The sequence below is a fragment of the Rhinatrema bivittatum genome, chromosome 13, assembly GCF_901001135.1.
Source record: "Rhinatrema bivittatum chromosome 13, aRhiBiv1.1, whole genome shotgun sequence".
Taxonomy (NCBI): Eukaryota; Metazoa; Chordata; class Amphibia; order Gymnophiona; family Rhinatrematidae; genus Rhinatrema; species Rhinatrema bivittatum.
In genome coordinates this window covers 19,742,265-19,760,709 of record NC_042627.1, presented here as the reverse complement: position 1 = coordinate 19,760,709, position 18,445 = coordinate 19,742,265, and the positions used below count along the sequence as shown (strand labels likewise).

Here is an 18,445-nt window from a genome sequence, read left to right as displayed (position 1 = left end):
ACATACTGCGATCAATAAAGTAAATTAACAATAATAATAATAATACATAACAAAGGGACTATTTACCAAGGGTTACCACCTCACCCAGTTCAACCCGACCAGTCTGATCTAGCCTTGGTTTTGCCTCATTGGCTGCATGGAATTGTAGTTCTGATTTTCCAAAGAAGAGTAAAGCTACATCTCCATGAAGGCAAAAGGGAACACAGCTTGGGTGACATCGCAACCTTAGGCTAGTACCTGCTGCTAATGTTGAGAGTGCAAACGTGTCCCAGCCTTGTATCTCCTGCTCTATAAATTCTACAAATGATAAAGATGTCTTCCAAAAACTAAACATTGAATCAATAGGGAATGTACCTGAATGTGAAATTCTGTTTTTCTGTGATGCTAATATTGCTAATTTGTTTGATTTGATAGCGTGCTTAACAGACTGTAATTGGGTAATAGTAATAATCCTTCTCGCCTCTGCTCTTTGGAAGGTTGCATGCAGGTCAGGTGCCAGAAATGTGCTGCCAGCCGCCCAAGGTGGAAAATGCTGCGTGTGTTTCCTCGTGCATTGAGGAGTGTCCAGGAATCGAACTCAAGCTTGACATTTGGCAGGGCACAGCACTGCCACCAATCCAGCAGGCTCTTTTCTTCTTCTTTTGGCGTGGCAGTTTCCTCTGGCTCTTTTGGACTTCTAACTCGATCTGAGCCGGCCATCAGGAGCCTTTATTCACAGCTACCTGGGGTTCTTCCTGCTTTCTAACCCATCCCCTTTCTACCTAGCTCAGCCATTGCACCCATAATCCATCAACCAGGGGAGGCAGACTGCAGCAGCATGGAGTGTCACTTGTGCGATGGCTGGGACGTCCGATCCCCCCTCCCTGACACAAAGACCTGGGAGTGCTGTCTCTGCAGCATCTTCAGCCCAGTCTGGTCTGAGGGGTAAAAGCTGGAACTGGGAATCCTGCACCCCACACTGAGCCACTGGGCCAGCTTGGGCTATTTTATTATGACATATCATAGTTATTGTAGATGTCTGCAGAGCTGCTTGTGTACACAGAACTGTACATGACGAACGCAGGTGAGTAAGATAGGGATACCACGAATGATTAATGGAAGCAAACGAAATGCAATAAGCAAAAGGTTGTCCTCTCCCCAAAGAACCACAAGTACTGAATTTTAAAGTGCATCAAGATCCTATTCTGAAGAAAGGTCCTATATATAGCCAAATGGTAATAATGAGCTGGACTCTGGAGCTAGCAGGAACTGTAACCAATACCTTCCCCTTCTGTCTCACTCTATCTGTGCCGAAAAGGAAGAAAGAGTCCTTGTCCTAGATTTTCTCCATTAATACTGGAATAGCGTGCTCATGCCTTGCAGCTTTAATTGCTCTTCCCTTAGACCAAGGGCCATGCACTCGAGTCCCTACAGGCGCTTATTAAAAAGGAAAAAGCTGTTTGCAGAGTTAGAGAAAGGGGGGAGAGAAATTCATCATTTACAGAATCTGACTGGCATCACTAATAACCAGAAGCATAATAACTCGGGGGAAGACAGAGAATTTGGCACAACCCCGGGAACGCAATTACAGTTTCAGGGCTGGCCTGTGGTGTTGGGGAGTCCCAGTGCGCTGGCTGAGGTGCTTGCTCATGGGACTGACCTGGTCTGTGGCGCTGCGCTTTTCAGCCTGTCGGGTTAGAGCTCACTGGTGTAGCCCGACTGATGGGACTTCAACTTAAGCCTTGCTCCCTATCGGGAGCCCCAGCCAATCCCTGACAATGATTAAACCTCTCCATGTGGAGATGGCAAGGCTAGGCCATGACAGAAACAGGAATACGTTAACGCAGGGCCTGTGAGCAGGCCTGTGCTCACAAGCCCCGCGGTGGCCCCCTCTCCAGATAAGTTCCTTTACTAACAGGAAGCCCGGGTACAGGAGGAGGGGAGTCACTGCAGGGCCTGTGAGCGTGCACTGCTTACAAGCCCAGCGTCAACTTCTTTCCGTTGCTGCCACGTACTAAATGAAGGGGGGAGGACCTAGGAGGGGGAGTATGTGCAGGAGAGGGGGACCCCCTCCCACGCTTCACTGCCCAGGTCCCCCCCCCCCCCCCCCAATCCTCATGGAAAGCCCAATGCATAATCTTTCTTGAATTGGAGTGACTGGTTGCAACTCAAGCATTTTTAGAAAAAATGTTCCAGTTCAAGGGTATTGTGGATCAACAGATTTAATAAGGGAAAAAAAATGTGGTTTTCATTCCCGAAACCCTGTTTAGACTAATTCCAGGAACAACAGGCCTTTTCACCTTAATTCCCTCTTACGCTGGAACAAAAGTATAAAAAGCACATTTCAAATATTGTTCGAGGAGGATAATGAGTACAATGACTTTGCACAGGGAAAAACTGCTCCCCTGCCCCACATCCTGATGTTGTAAAATCTCTGGGATCTAGTGCCCCCACTCCTGACCCCCCCCCCCCCATCCCCTCCAAGGCTTACTGCAATATCTCGGAGGTCTAGTAAGGGTAGGAGCAATCCCCGTCCGCTCCCTGTCACGCCCACGCCATTTTGAAAAATAAAGCCAGCTGTTGTCATGGACTACTTTGCCCCACCAAATGGGTTGGGGGGGGGGGGCAGGAAGGCACTAGATTTCAGGGAGGAGTTTTACCTGGGGTTTCCTGAAAATTCAACTTTGCAAATTTTCAGAAATTTCCAAAAACTTTTGAGGGAATCGATTTTCATGCCGCTTCATCATAAGCAACCAAAAAAAAAGATCAATCCATTTATCACATCCTACCAAGGGGGTAAAACAAATGCACATTCCTACTAGCCTTCATTCTTGAAACACTCTACTTTGCTTGGTTTTATAAAACAGAACCTGTGTCAGGGCACCCAAGTGTGCAGACACTATTTTCAGAGAAGAAATAGGCAATGGGCCATGGGAAGTATGGAGACACTATAGCTCTCTTTCTCAATCAGCACAGTGGCCACGCAATAAAATATCTGACCACAGCTTAAACTCTTGAGCACCGAGCTACATCATAATTCTAGGGATAGATTTCATGGCATTTCCTCCCCAAGTACTCTTACCTATTCTCCCTCTTGACCTGGAGCATTATCACATAAGAGATGCTGAACAAGTAAGGCTGAATTTCACAAGGGATTACGAATAACAAGCTTTTGTAGAAAAATTAGACACATTGTTTCAGGCTCTATAAGTGGTGATGGATGTTCACTGTAACTAAACTAAAAACTGCTCTTAGACAGCTTTGGCAGGAAGGAGGGAGGGAGGGAGGGCAAACGGGCAAGCAGGCGGCTCCATGTCATGATGTTCAGGCTGAGCCAGTGCTGGTTTTACCCCATTGCGTCTGTAGACACGTTATTCCAATTTCTCTAGCAACTGCGAATGGATAATGGGGCAAAGTCATGACGGAATCAACTTGTTCTTCATGATCTGGAGCCATCTGGTCACTTTACTGGAAGGCTGTGTGGGACCCATTGACTTTTGCTCACGTGGAAACGGAAGCAGAATGATTAATAATCCTGCCACAAGCTATGGCCTAACGACTAGCAGAAGGATGCAGGCCAGTGGTTGCACCTATAGCCTTTCTTGAACTGGCGCGGATGTTCTGTGATGTAACAAGCTCCCAGTTGACGTGCCAATTCTGGGGAAGGGGGGGGTGGGGGTGAGAAGAACGGTGTGTAAGAAAAGGGCCATATCTGCTGTTCTGTGTAATTTTCTCTAGTTTTAGAAAACATAATCGGTGGCAGGGCTCCTTATTGTTCAGATACTGTTTTTACTTTGAAGGAAAGATGTGAGCCCCAGGCAGCTGACACTGGTTCAGTCTGCCCTGCTCACTGAAATCTTTAGAATGTGAAAGAGAGGATCTAAACAAAACCACACAAGTCACATGGCAGGCTTTGTTTCTCTGAAAGTAGACAACATGATAAATGCAGAAACATAAAGCTCAGCTTTCTAGCTTGCTATCCGTAGCTTTCCTTACCCTGCAGCATAAATATATATAGGGCCTATTCATTGGCTCTAGGGGGATTTTGATTAGGAAAACGTTGAGAAAGTTGTGCCATCTGCTCTCTGTGCATCATTTTATCTATCTTCACAAAAAAGTAGCAACGGTCCTTATTGGTCAAATGCTGATTTCCAAGAAACAAATGGGATGGACCTTAGGCGCTGTCTTGGTACGGTTTTTAATCTAGTTCTGAGTGGCTGGGACCCTCATGATCTTTCCTGTAAAAACGTATCTAAATAACAGGGCATCCTGCCACAAATTAGACTTTCTGACCTTAGAAAACAACTTGCACAAGGATTTAATACACAATTTTCTTCACGGATTGTGGTGCCCATATCCTCTTTGAAGTGCAGTGACTATATTGCATTGTGGTGCGTTCCAAGAAAATATGCCAGGGCATATTTGCGCTAGAAAGCTGTATCACCTATTCCTGAAAACGGCACTTTGTCCTTATATGAATGGCATAACTTGTGGCTTTGCTGCTTTACTGTTTTCCCACTATTTGAACAGACGTGTATGTGGGTAAGAGAGAAATCTTCCTGTTGGGATCAATGGCACCCTCTCCCCCCATCATCTGCACGCCAAATATTTGTGAAATAACTAGTTCAGTATGTGCAGGAAATCAGAGGGGAAGTTTAACTTTCTTTGGAAGTGTCTGTTGAGAGCTACAGCTTTCATAGGCTTTTTTCCAAAAGGAAATATATTGACATAAAAATCTTCTGGTTTTCTCTGTAGGGGCTTCCCATCACTGTGATCTCTCTCTCTCTGTCTAAAATGTTCTGTTTTTTTCATTTCTGTCTCCACTTTTCTTTCTTAAATCCTTTAATTTCCTCTAATGCCTTGTCACTTTCATCTTTTCCCCCTTCTGTTCCTATCATTTATTTTCTTCCCCTTCCCACTCACCCTCAAAACTCTTTTGCAAAACTCTCTCCCACCTCCTCTCCTTACCCCTTTCTGAAATCTACCCCCCTCTGTCCTACCCCCTGCTTCCTTCATTTTCCCCATTCCCTGCCCACCATTGCCTCATACCTCTGGCTCTTCCCTTTCTCCATTTCTGTCCTCTCCGTTACCTCAGGCTCTAATTTCTCCCTCTTAACCTACTTCCTTCCCTTCTTTCTCTCCTGTGCCAGGCCCCTCACCCCTGCTCTTCCCCTGATTTCATCCTCCTCTTTCTCTTGCTTTTTGCATTTGTCTTTGCTTTTCTCTTTCCTTCCCTACTTCTTTTTCTACATCCCCGCCCCCATTAAGCTGATTTCCTCCTCTTTTTGGCCTCTCTTCTGATGTCAGACCTCAGTCCTGTCTAGTGGCTACTTTGCCAGCACTATGATCGGACACCAATTCTGGTGATCATGAGCAGGCAGCAATAAGTAGATCAGAGACGTTGATACAATAAATCTCAAGCCTTGGTCACCGGCAAGCACAGAACAGGGACCCATATGTCACAGGTTCCATCCCTTGTGATATACAATGCACATTATGTGACAGTCAAAGGGTTAATAAGGAAACCAGTATTTGAAGTCCAAGTATGGACATCAAAATTGAAGCAAAATATCCAAGTCTTCATGGAGTCACCTATGAATCCTATACTAATGGGTCAATGAAGGTTTGCAAGTATATCACAAAATAACCCTGACACATCTGTCAATCTTTGCATTATATGTACAGTTAAGGGGCAAGAGAGAGGCAAAAGATGCCTTGCAGAGCACAATGCATTACTATCTCAACTTATATACATAAGCATATTCATAACATACATATACATTTTTTCTGCTTGCAGTTAGTTCTGATTTCCTTCTCTTGCTGCTCACTGCTTGTTTATCTGCCATATTGGGTGTAGGCCACTTACTGCCACTGTGCATGGAATGCCTCTGTGAGGTTCTTACCACCATGCGATTGAGGGACACCCAGCAGTCCTCTGGAAAATCCTGCAGCATTGGCACAAGGAACTGCAGGCAGCCATCCCAATGACACAACAGCAGCATCATCCCGATGAGGTTCACGATGCGCACCACCGCACTTGCCAGGTCGTAGGTCATGTGGAAGATCTGTGAAGCATACGGGGAGGGAAGTGAAACAAGAAGAGCAGATAAGCAAAAAAGAAAAGAGAACAGGGTAATATTGATGCTTTCCCCAGAAGGAATCGGAGCCCTGGATGGGAAGATATAGCATGACAGAGATGTCAGTCACTCATGTGAAGAGAAAGAGTTCCAGAGGTAGAGTTAAAAAAAAAAAAAAAAGGGTGCAGGAAAACAGGAACTGAGACAGATAAGCAAGGATCAAAGGCTGCAAATGGAAACCATATTTTTTTTGTCAGGTTTTTGCCTTTAGTAAAGATTTATTTAAATAATGTTAAATTCTTGCAGGTTTAAGATCTTTTACTGGTCCAAAATAAAAGTCAAAATATGTTATACATGAGCTTTCCAAACCACCTGGGTGCCCTCATCAGACGTGACCTACCCTATCCGAAGAAGGGACTCGTGCAATCTGAAAAGCTCCTCTACCACTTCAGTTTTTAGATAATTCTTGTGTTGGTCAATTGAAAGGTTACCACGGCCTGGGAGGAATCCAGCTTCCTCCAGGACTAATACAGCTATTAAAGTCATTCACTTTAAATAGCAATCACTTCACAGAAAAAGAATAATGGGTTAAAAATCAGAAGGTGCAGTCCAGTTATTATAGTATAGAATTGGGAATCAGGACTCTTGGTTCTTATTCTGGCTCTTCTCCATGTTGCCACCTCACTGTACTGCAAGCTATACAAGTGAACATAGACAATAAATAACATGCAGTGTGTGTGTGTGTGAATGTGTATGTATAGCAAATTTTGCTTACCTGTAGCAGGTGTTCTCACAGGACAGCAAGATGTTAGTCCTCACATATGGGTGACATCACAGGATGGAGCCCAATCACGGAACACTTTTGTCAAAGTTTCTAGAACTTTGACTGGCACCTACTGGGCATGCCCAGCATGGCACTAAACCTGCAGTCTTGTTTAAAGCTACAGGATGTGCCGAAAAATAAAATAAGAAAACAAACCCAATACCGCGGGGTGGTGGGCGGGTTTTGTGAGGACTAACATCCTGCTGTCCTGTGAGAACACCTATTACAGGTAAACAACATTTGCTTTCTCACAGGACAAGCAGGATGGTAGTCCTCACATATGGGTGAGTACCGAGCTGAGGATGTCCGAGAAATGCACCAAATTTACCCAAGATGTGCAATAGGCACAAGGACTTGGGTGGAATTTGGTAAACGGCATCCTGAACTCTAACAGGCAGGAGGAAAGGTGTTGGTATGTCAAGTTGTAAAAAGGTTGCGCAAGACAGTTTGGCCGAAGATGGAATCTTGTCTTTCGGCCTCGTCTAAGCAATAATGGGCTGTAAAGGTATGGAGAGAACTCCAGGTAGCTGCTACTACTACGAGGCACTTGGTGAAGACTCGTGGTGCAGATGCCAGGCCGAATGGTAGCACTCGGTACTGATAGTGCTTGGGGCCTACCAGAAATCTCAGAAATTTGCGATGAGATGGAGTTATCGCAATGTGTGTGAATGCGTCCTGGAGATCTATAGAGCAGAGCCAGTAGAGGAAGAAGGGAACCCAAGGTTACCATCTTGAACTTTTCTCGGTGGAGGTACTTGTTGAGGGTACGTAGGTCCAGAATTGGACGAACGCCGCCTGATTTTTTGGGGATTAGAAAGTACCGGGAATAGAATCCTAGGCCTTGTTGGGAATAGGGCACTGGTTCTATTGCTCTGGACTGGAAGAGGAGGGAGACTTCCTATTCCAGGAGTGGTGAGTGGTCAGATGTTCCCCACGTCAGCAGAGATGGGGAGTCCGGTGGGATGGAGAGAAAGTTCAGGTGATAACCCTGAGAGATTATGGCAAGGACCCACTGGTCTGAGGTGATTGTGTGCCACCTGTTGTAGAAATGGCACAATCGACCTCCCACTGGTATCTGAGGCAGTGGAAGCTGGCTGCTACTCTCTATGCAGGAGTCAAAAGCCGAAAGCAGGGCCCGGCTGAGGAGCTGCTTGCGGCTTTTGTTTCCGAGGTTGACGAGACTGGGCCTTTTGGAAAAGTCTCGTGCAATGAGTTCTAGACGGTGGTGGATAGGACTTCTTTGGACAGAAGAATGACTTTTTAGTATCTTTCCTGAATGGCTGTTTGGAAGAATACTCAGAAGGCATCAGAGAGAGTTGGTGAAGGGTCTCATGATGCTCCTTTAGTTCTGCCACCGTCCGTTGAATCTGTTCGCCAGATTGTCTCCTATGCAAGGCAGATCGGAAAATATGTCTTGTACTTCAGGGTGCAAGTCCAAAGACTTAAGCCAGGCCCATCTTCTTTCAGAAACAGCAGCTGCAGATACCCTGGAAGCGGTGTCGAAGATATCATAAGAGGATCTTATTTCATGCTTCCCTGTCTCAAAACCCTTGTGTACCAGGGTTTAAAGCTGTTCCTGGAATTGCTGAGGCAGGGACTCTGCAAAGTCCTGTATCTACTTGAATAAGACCCTATTATATTGGATCATGTAGAGCTGGTAAGAGGCGATCCGAGAGATGAGCATTGAATTCTGGAAGACACGCCGGCCAATGGCATCCAGGAATTTCTGCTCCTTACCTGGGGGGAAGGAAGAATGGGGTTTTGAACATCGTGCCCTCTTTTGGGCAGATTCTACAACCACAGATTGGTGATCTAGCTGAGTTTTCTGGAACCCTGGGCTGACTGTACCAAGTAATTGGTATCTGCCTTTCGATTGACTGGGGCTATGGAACCACGGTGTTCCCAATTCTTTTTGAGAAGATCTAAAAGAACCTGGTGAATAGGGATGGTGGTTATTTCCTTGGGAGCATCCAGGAATTGTAACAGCTCCATCATTTGGTGCCTATCATCTTGCTCAGTCTGTAATTGGAAGGGAACCAATTCAGACATTTCCTTCACAAAATTTATGAAGGAAAAGTCCTCTGGAGGAGAACGCTATCTACTTTCAGTAGGAGAAGGTGGCGATGGTAAATCATCAGTGTCTTGAGATGAATAGTCAGTCCAGGGGTCATAGGGATCAGCACCTGCCTCTCTAGGAACCTGAGGAGGATGGGACGATGGTATTCCTGAAGGTCCTGGATCTAGGCTCTGAAGGCATCGAAGGAAGTACTGGAGGCACCGATGAAGGCATCGAGGGCACCGGTACAGGCATTGAGGGCATCAATGGATGGATCAGTGGTGCTGATGGGCGCATCGGAATCAATGGTTGAGGCATCAGCAGGACTCCCGATGGAGGAATGCGGAATGGTGTTTCTCCTCCCAATGACAGGGTAAGCGGGGAAAGCACCGGAGCCATCGGTGACCCAAGGTCCATCGGTGGAAAAGCAGCTATAAGTGCTTCCATCTTCGTGAGCAGCGGTGCCAATGCTGCCGGAATGGGATTGATGGTCGGCTCTGCGACCGGCACTGAATCATCAGTCCAGGTGTCATAGGCCATCTATAAGGCGATGCACAGACTCCAAGTTCCCCCAGCACTGAAATCGGTGCATCGCCTTATCGATGGCCTCCTGAATCATCCGGTCCAGTTCTTCACGAAGACCTGGAGCAAGCAGCCCCGGCTCCGGAAGGGAAGAAGGAGGCAGAGGCATAGCCGAAGGGACCACTGTTAAAGGTGGAGTCACGGCTCCCGATACCCGTCCAGGTGAGGGTTGCTTCGGTGACCCGGTCACAGAAAGGGTCGATGCCTTTTCTGGACGGGGTTTCTTCGATGGCGGCTTGGACGATGGTGAGGTCGATGATTTTCCTTCATCGATGGTCCGAGACTTCCAGTGTCGATGCCGATGTTTCTCTCTACGATCCCTTCAGTCCTGAGGGGGAGTAGAGGTAATCAAAGGCCGAGAAGCCGTCGATGCTGGATGGTCACCGGCGCGAAATGGACGGGTTCAGACGACGTCGATGCAATATACGGCGTCGGGGTTTGAGAAAGGAAGAGAAGTTCCATTTTCTCCATTCTGGCCTTGCGACCTTTTGGTGTCATTAAGGCACATTTGGTGCAAGTCAGGACATCATGCTCACACCCGAGACACATTAAACAGACTTTATGAAGGTCTGTTATGGCCATGGTGCCAGTACAGTCCGGGCACCAAAGGAACCCCGATGCCATGGCCTTTGAAAAATTTAGCCGCGGTGCGGTCGACAGCCAGTAGGCCACGAGGGCCAAACTCGACGGGAATCGACCGAAAATGGGTAAAAACTTACCGGCGTACATCAATAGCAGGCGTTGTTCAATCCGTTAGACATCTTGTTGAAGCATTTGTGAAAAGTTCCCAGACATGTGCCATGGATAATATTTTCTTTAGAAAACATTTTCTAAAATCTTTGTTCACTATCTGCTTCATAAACAATCCCCCTGAAGAAGCCGAACATTGGTGAAACGGTGGCCTCTGTAGGGGTGCATCATATATTTGTAATATTTACATTATTGCGGTGTATCTGTTGCTTGATATGATTTTACACTTGTGAGTGTACGGGTATGGGTGTAGTGTGAATGCATGATTGTTTGTTATATGACTGAGAGTTGGTTTTATTGCTCTTGTACTTACAGGAATCTATAGTCAATAAGAAAAGGTTTGGGGGCACATCAGGGTTTGTTTGAATAATTGTAACCAAATTTATAAATTGATGCTGTAAAGTAGATGTTTAGATTATCTGAAAGCTTATAATAAAAGATTAGTGTATTTTACCTGATTTTTGTTCTCTTGGGCTATTTTAGTGTTGTACTTAATTGGGGACTGTTGTCTAGTACCTTCTTGACTTATTTACCTAACGTTTTGTAATAGTTCCATTTGGATGCGTCATCTCCAGGCACAGACACAGCACATGAAGCACTGGCCTTGATCTCTTCCCACACGCTTCTAAATGCAAAACATTTTGAGATCATTTGGTATCAAAATTACTATTAAATCTGTTCCCAAAAACTGTGTCAACATTAAAAGCAATGCCCATCTCCAGTCGATTACCATATCAGAGACATTGACTAGTGCCCCTGATACGGTAAACTTATAGAACTAGAGATGCTAGAATGTACAGTAATAATTTTTTTTTTTTTTTGCTTTGTTAATGCATTGGCATCTCCTGAAAACGTCACTTCACTAGAGTCTTGCTGAGCTGGTATCCAATGTCCCGCATGCCGCATTCCTCTAAATCCTTTGACGAGAACAGTGGGTCTCCTCTCCAGGTACTTGTCATTCTCTTTGTGTTCTGCTGAATTTCCATGGTGACAGGACACAGTAAGAACAGGGAGGGAGGGGGGAGAGACGGCAGTAGCTGAGACCTGCTGCAAATCACGTCCTGGCGTCTGGTCCATAGTACAAAAAAAAAAGATAAAAAGGAATCCCTGTGTGCGTCTGCACTTTGCATATTCTACGGTGACCTGAGGATACGTCAGATGCACCTACTGCTGTATGGAGGGAGGGTCTTCATTCTTTTTTTTTTTTATCTCTCTGGTTCACAGCAATCCTCTGTGATCCTGCATGTTTCTCTGGGCTTTTATTTCCCACTCTCTCACACACAGATCCTGTTGTTAAGCCATTTATCCCGTAATGTGTTAACACAACTTAGAGGCATGGTAGGCACTGATTTCTGAAACTGATTACTGGAGTAATAAGGCATAGCACAGCAGTCATTCCCTGCCTTAGGTGGGCTTTGCAGTATGAAGCCAAAGGCCAGGGACAGAAGTCACATGTGAAGACTAACTTGAGGATGATGGTGTACACCCTGGAGATGGATCTGTTTTTTACTGGACCATTTTCTGTGAGCATTTAGACACCTCAACTTCTGAAAGCTTGGTTTAAAAGATGGAGTTAATGTGAAGTTTTGGTGACATCTAAGGACAGGTATCATTGCTGTACAAAAACAAGCTTCAGTCTGTCATAATGATCTCTTTTAGAGAATTTCCATATATTGGAAATGTCTCCTGAAATAACCATATGGTACCTTCACTACAGTGATATACAGTGAACTTGTCTCCTGTTGTAGGTTATTTTAATAGACATGTCTCTATTAAGGAGGATTTCAAGCCAATTCCTTTGCACAAATGCACAAACAGAACACTGCATTTTACAACTGCGTCACATCTAAAGTGAGGCATGCAGCGAGTGCTTTAAATGCATACTTGTGTTTTATATTCTATGCAGCACCCAGCAGTTATGTTTAACATTTCAGACAGAACTGAGGTTCGGCTGCTATGTCATGTTCCCCTGGATTTTCCAATGCAGTATAAAGCAATCTGTTTGTGGAAAACGTGAATTTGCAGTGAACAAGTTCCACTGTCCATTACTAGGGCTTTTCCCCAGCCAATCAAATTGTTCAGTTTTAAAATTCCACTTTACATTACACATCTCATATAATCTGCGTAACATCCACCCCTGCTCCTATCTCCCCTCCCTCATGCAGAGAAAGTGGCCAAGGCTGAAAAGGGGCACAGCCACCAATGTGGAACTTGGTTGTGAATAGTTAGCTGTGTTTGGGTTTAGTAATTATCTGGGGACAAAAATGCTATAAAATTATAACATTGTCTGTACTATTTTTCCTAACTTGTGCTGTTTTATCAAGATGACCATCATATTTACTGTGCTTCAGATTTCTTTTGCGATATACTATGTCTATTGCTAAGATTTTGTGAAGTCCTACAGAGAGCTTCATTGGTAAGTCTCAGCTAAACAATTTAAAATTAAAGGATAAGTCACAGGCTTACTTTTTAGATGCAGCAGGCACCTTTGTTTGGTCCCAGCATGGTGGGCAGACCTATAGGCACATTACACGTTCCACATAGAAGTTACAGGTACTGCAAACATGCATCTGGGGGCAGAAATCAGTTACCCACTTATCAATCAGAAGGACAAGGATAGGGACCTAGGGGTAATCATTTCAGATGGTGCAAAGGTTGGCAGAGCGGTAAGGTGGCTGTTTGCTTGCGTGTACAAGGAGAAGAATTACTTGCAGGAAAATTTATGTATTTATTTATTTAAAAGTTTTTATATACCGCACAAATGGATAAAGTATATCCGTCTAGGCGGTTTACAAATGTTCAAAACACATGCATAATTTAAAAAAAATGGAGGTAATATTGCCTTTGTACAGTTCACTGGTGTAGCCCCTGACCCAAATTCTTCTGGTCATGGAAAGTCATGAGCTACGACTGCACCCATGCTCCTGGGGTGCTTTCCGCACATGGGGGGAAAGAATCAGGCCCTTAAAGGGTTTTCCTTCTTGGAGCTCGCCTGAAAACAGTCCAATAAAAATGAATACTGAAGCTGTTTTTCAAACATAAACTCTTTTGGCAGTAACTTGATTGCAGGAAAAAGCTCACAATGAGAGTAAACTATGGTTTAATGCATAATCAGTTCAGAAAAATAAAGTGTATTAAAACCCAGTCTTAGTCAATAACAAGGCTGCACACCCTGGCTGGTAGGTACTCTGGGTCAGGCATGCCTTGCCCGGGCATGTCCTTCACTATCTGCTCCTCTGGGTGAGCTCTTTCTGTATTCCAGCAAGAACTGGAGCTCCTTCTCACAACTTAGGAAATCTAGAGCAGATGCTTTCCTGTAGGCAACAGGCCTTCAGATCTCTCCCTTGCAAGCCTTTTCTTTTGACCACCACAAAGGCAAAATTCTCTTTTTCCCTACCTCTAAGGAAACCCCTTTTAGATTGAGTTTAATTCTCCTCTTCTTTAGAGACCTCATTCTTTTTGTTCTATGTAATTGCCCTCAAGCAAGCCTGTTGTTTCATTGTAAACCGGTTTGATTTGCATCTAATGTAAGATCGGTATATAAAAGCCAAAAATAAATAAATAAATAAATAAATTCTTGGATCCTCAGCAAATCTCTGGAATCACTTGTGGACCCCACGACAAGACTTTCCTAGGCCCTGAAGCCCAGGGCACCGTGATCTTGGGCCCCCAGCTTCCTTCCTAGGGCAGAAGGCAGGGCTGGCAGTCCTCTCTCCTTGGAGAGGCCACCTTCCAGCACCTCTCTCTTAGAGACACACCTCAGGGAATCCTACAACAAGAGGGCACTTAAGTTTTGTTACATCCATGACACTTCCCACCGAGGAATGTCGTCAAGCCTCTTCTATCACTCCTTCTCTCTCTAACCTCATCCTCAGGTCTGTTGAGACTCTGAGGCCTGCCAGTACAGGATTGTTTTGGACTCCCTTACACTCAAAAGATCCCATCTTTAGTACTGTGTGCTAGTAATCAGGAGAGGCCATACCTTTGTAAATATAGTAACAGGACAGAAGCAGTTGAAAGAAGGGCTGCCAATATAGTACAGCGCTTACAACACCAACCTTACAGGAGATGCTTAAGGAACACAAAAAATACCCAGTGGATTAGAAAAGAAAAGGGGGTTATAATGGAAACATTAAAATATTTAGCAGGCTTCAATAAAATAGAAGGCATTTTCCGTTAAAAAAATGTGGAAGCCTGGATCACAATGATTGCAAAGGAGGATAAGGATTCCTTCAAATCTCACTTTTACATCTTTATATAAAGATCTTAGCTTTCAGATTGTCTGAGACACTCCCTAGTTTAATTCATCATGACCAGGCAGGTTTTGTTCCAGAACATCAAGCTGTGGACAGCATCTATAAAGTCATTAATCTAGTAAACAAAGGAAAACTTCAGCTATGCTTCTCACAACTGACACTGAAAAAGCATTTGACAAGTTGCATTGGAGTTCTCTGAGGATATTATCAGACAAAATGTGCGCAAGACCCCATTTTTCTTTTTACCTGGATAGGGAAATGATATAACCATCCAATGGCCTGTGTTAAAGGAAATGGCAACTGCTCTGCTCATCTCAAAAACCGCAGAAGATCTCGCCAAGGGTGATCACTTTCTCCACCTCTTTTAGGCTTAGACATTGAAACCCCTGGCACAGAAAATTAGATCTAACCGTAATATTGATGGGCTAAAAATAGGTGATGTGGATTACTGAATATCATTTTTTGCTGATGATGTCCTATTCTCTCTCTCTATTTCTCAGTTTCCCTCCTTTGCAGAATGTTAGGAAATAATTAGTTATGCATGGTAGGGGGTCTGGATTAAAGTTAACTATGATGAAAGTTCTGAACATTAACTTAGACCACAATGCTCCCCAACTTGGGTGCAATCCAATTTGAAATTAAAATGTTCAAAGAAATCAATAAAAAAAATCAAGTGTATACTACATCAGCTGTAGAGACACTCAGATTTTGAAAGCCCTGCATATGTCAAAGCCAGGAGATATGCGAGTATCTCGAGCTAGCGCTTGCCACACGAATTTTAAGAGGCGCCTGAGTACATGCATATCTCTCGGGACATGCACAAATTGGGAAGTCATAAAAAGAGGCGGGTCATGGCCGTTCCAGGTCTGTAACCCGAAGTATGCACGTAAGTATTTACATGCATAAGCACGCGCCAGGATCCCCTACCACGTAACTTTACTTCTGCCACGGATGGCATGTAAGTTTTAAAATAAAAAAGAAATCGTGGCTAGCGAGTGAGGTTTGAAGGCTCAGTGCTAATAGGGTAAAAGGGAGGCTGACTAGCTAGGGGGCTTAGGAAGTCCTGTCCTTTACTGGGGTGAACTAGAAATTAACTGGGGAAACGGGTATTTACATGGACGTGTGTGCCTAAGCAAAATCCCCCCACTTACGCGGTAGAGGCGGCATTTGCACGCACACGCGCGTGTCCATATAAAACTGTGCGCACATGTACGTGTGTACCGCCGGTTTTATAACATGCGTACATATGCACAAGTGTGTTATAAAATGTCCGCATCCATTCGCACGAGCCACACGCCCGTGCGACTGTTTAACAGTTACCATCTATATGAGGTTAACTTCCTGGGTTTGATACACTTGATCAGACTGTGAAGGTGTGCTTTCCTCTTCAACCATTTTTGTTTTATATTCCACTTTTGTAGTCTCGGTACAACATATCCTGGGCCTTGGAGGATTGCTAAAGTTATTAATATGAATATTCTGACAAGGATCTTTTATTTATTTCAAACTCTCCATTGAAATAATGAAAAAAGCCTTAGTTTCATTTGAAGACATAGGCTGCTTAAAATCATTAAGTCTGTTCGCTACTCAGATAAAAGAGGCTGGCTTTGTGGTACCCGATTTGTGGTGATATTACTAGGCTTGTCATCTTAAAACTATAATATGCTATAGCTGAGCAAAAAGTACATATGGAACCCAGTTTCAGTGGGTAATCCGTATTTTCTATTGCTCTGTAGGGACCAGTGACCCTAATCAGGATGTGCATCATGAACTCGAGGCCTGTTGCTATGCACACAGGCTGAGTAAAAAAATGCAGGCCTAAAGCCAAGCAAACATGGAGTTTGTATCCATGTTGTGATTTTGGCAACTCTATATGAGGCTGCTTTTCATACTGAGGAGAAAAAGACTTGTTACTCGATATCAGAGAGTTGGCATCACCTTTAAATGAGAGGAGAACCTTGAAACGTGTCCTTGGTAAAAACTTTGTATCCGGCTATGAAATGGGTATTCTTCTAGTACCTGCTTTACTAAGAACCCTCTGAACTTCATTAACCCAGATAAGAATATTTCTATGCATTGGGACTCAGACAACATCATTTGCATCCCACCAATCCTGTGTCTATAGGAGGTGGTAACATCCAATCAAAATAAACGTTGGAGCCTACTGGGGGTAGCGTAGAGGAAATACAGGGAAATGCCCAAAACCATTTTTGCACTGTAATATCAGCCCTGACTCCCCTGAGTTGTATGCTAAGAGGTCAATTTTCAGCCTCTGCAGAGCTTAGAGGCCTGTGGGTATAAACTGCAAACCAATTTCCTTGCAGAGTTTCCTTTTAAAAACAGTTTGTCCATTGAGATCCATGGGTATATATATATATATATATATATATATATATATATAATAATTGTATAGTTTGTAGGAGGGATCCCCTTGTCAGGAAATGTGCACAGGGAATTAAAAATAAGTTCCTTGGGCATATTTGCTGATATGGCCCCACCCTGGTCCAGCCCCCAGAACCTTCTCTTTTTCCTATAAAGGGGTGGAGTGGGGGGGAGGGGCCAATGTACAAAGGGGCCATATCTGCAGTATCCCTTTGAAAACTGTCTCATATTATTTTGACAAAGTATACAAAAAAGAGCTAATTGTTTTCCAATCAATTAAACATCAGCAAAACGAAAAATTTTTTTAATCACAAATTGTACTCAAAAAATTTTTCAAATTTTTTTTTAGAATTTTTGTAAGATAAGACTGACCGTATCGGCAAGCCTGACGACAAACCCCTCGGAAGATTCAACACGGGTTGTCCAGACTTCTCGTCATTTACAGTCAACCTAAATCAATATTGTTTTTTCTAATATTGTTTTTTCAATTTTTTCAAAAAAAATTTTTCAATCTGTAATGTTTCAAAATAGTTTCTTCTTGATTTATAAATATTTATAAGTCCAGAGCAATCATTTCAAATTGCAGAGACATATATTTTCAATAAACAAAGGGACAAGAACATCTGTTGCATAGCCTCTCACAGCCTCTCGACACCCGGCCGATGTTTCGCTACTGCTTCAGTAATAATATCACGCTCCTGATGAAGCAGTAGCGAAACATCGGCCGGGTGTCGAGAGGCTGTGAGAGGCTATGCAACAGATGTTCTTGTCCCTTTGTTTATTGAAAATATATGTCTCTGCAATTTGAAATGATTGCTCTGGACTTATAAATATTTATAAATCAAGAAGAAACTATTTTGAAACATTACAGATTGAAAATTTTTTTTTGAAAAAATTAAAAAATTGAAAAAAATTGAAAAAACAATATTAGAAAAAACAATATTGATTTAGGTTGACTGTAAATGACGAGAAGTCCGGACAACCCGTGTTGAATCTTCCGAGGGGTTTGTCGACAGGCTTGCCGATACGGTCAGTCTTATCTTACAAAAATTCTAAAAAAATTTTTGAAAAATTTTTTGAGCACAATTTGTGATAAAAAATTTTTTTCGTTTTCCTTGTTTTGCTGATGTCATATTATTTTGATACATTTTCCAGGTACTGTGTTTTGGTTTCATGCACCTATTATTGCACATCTGACTGCCTGTTAGTATTTACATAATAGGGATCTGAAATCATGTTAAAAAAAATACTAATTCAAACTGAATTGGACATTTTAAATAATAAATAAATAAATAAATAAAAATTTTCATTTTAGTTTGTTGTATCCCCAAAACATATACACAAATACTTTTAAAAATCCCACAAATTTTTGTTTTTCTTTATTTCAAAAAACAGTGAACACTATTTTTGGAAACAAACAAAAATAAAAAATGAAGCAAAAGAAGCACATGACATAGAAAAAGTAATAAAAAAAATATGCAAAAAAAAATAAAACGAATGAACTAGAGCCATTTTCCCTGCACATTGCATACACTAACTC

At 43.3% G+C, this 18,445-nt stretch overlaps 1 protein-coding gene across 3 annotated transcripts in view; it reads right to left on the bottom strand.

Annotated features, from left to right (window-relative positions):
- HCN4 (hyperpolarization activated cyclic nucleotide gated potassium channel 4) overlaps positions 1–18,445 on the bottom strand; it is a 337,366-nt gene that overhangs the window by 99,238 nt on the left and 219,683 nt on the right. For all 3 annotated transcript variants that reach the window (XM_029575658.1, XM_029575659.1, XM_029575660.1), the window contains exon 3: positions 5,883–6,044. In XM_029575658.1, the coding sequence (XP_029431518.1) occupies positions 5,883–6,044 (162 nt within the window). The remainder of the gene's footprint in view (positions 1–5,882; positions 6,045–18,445) is intronic.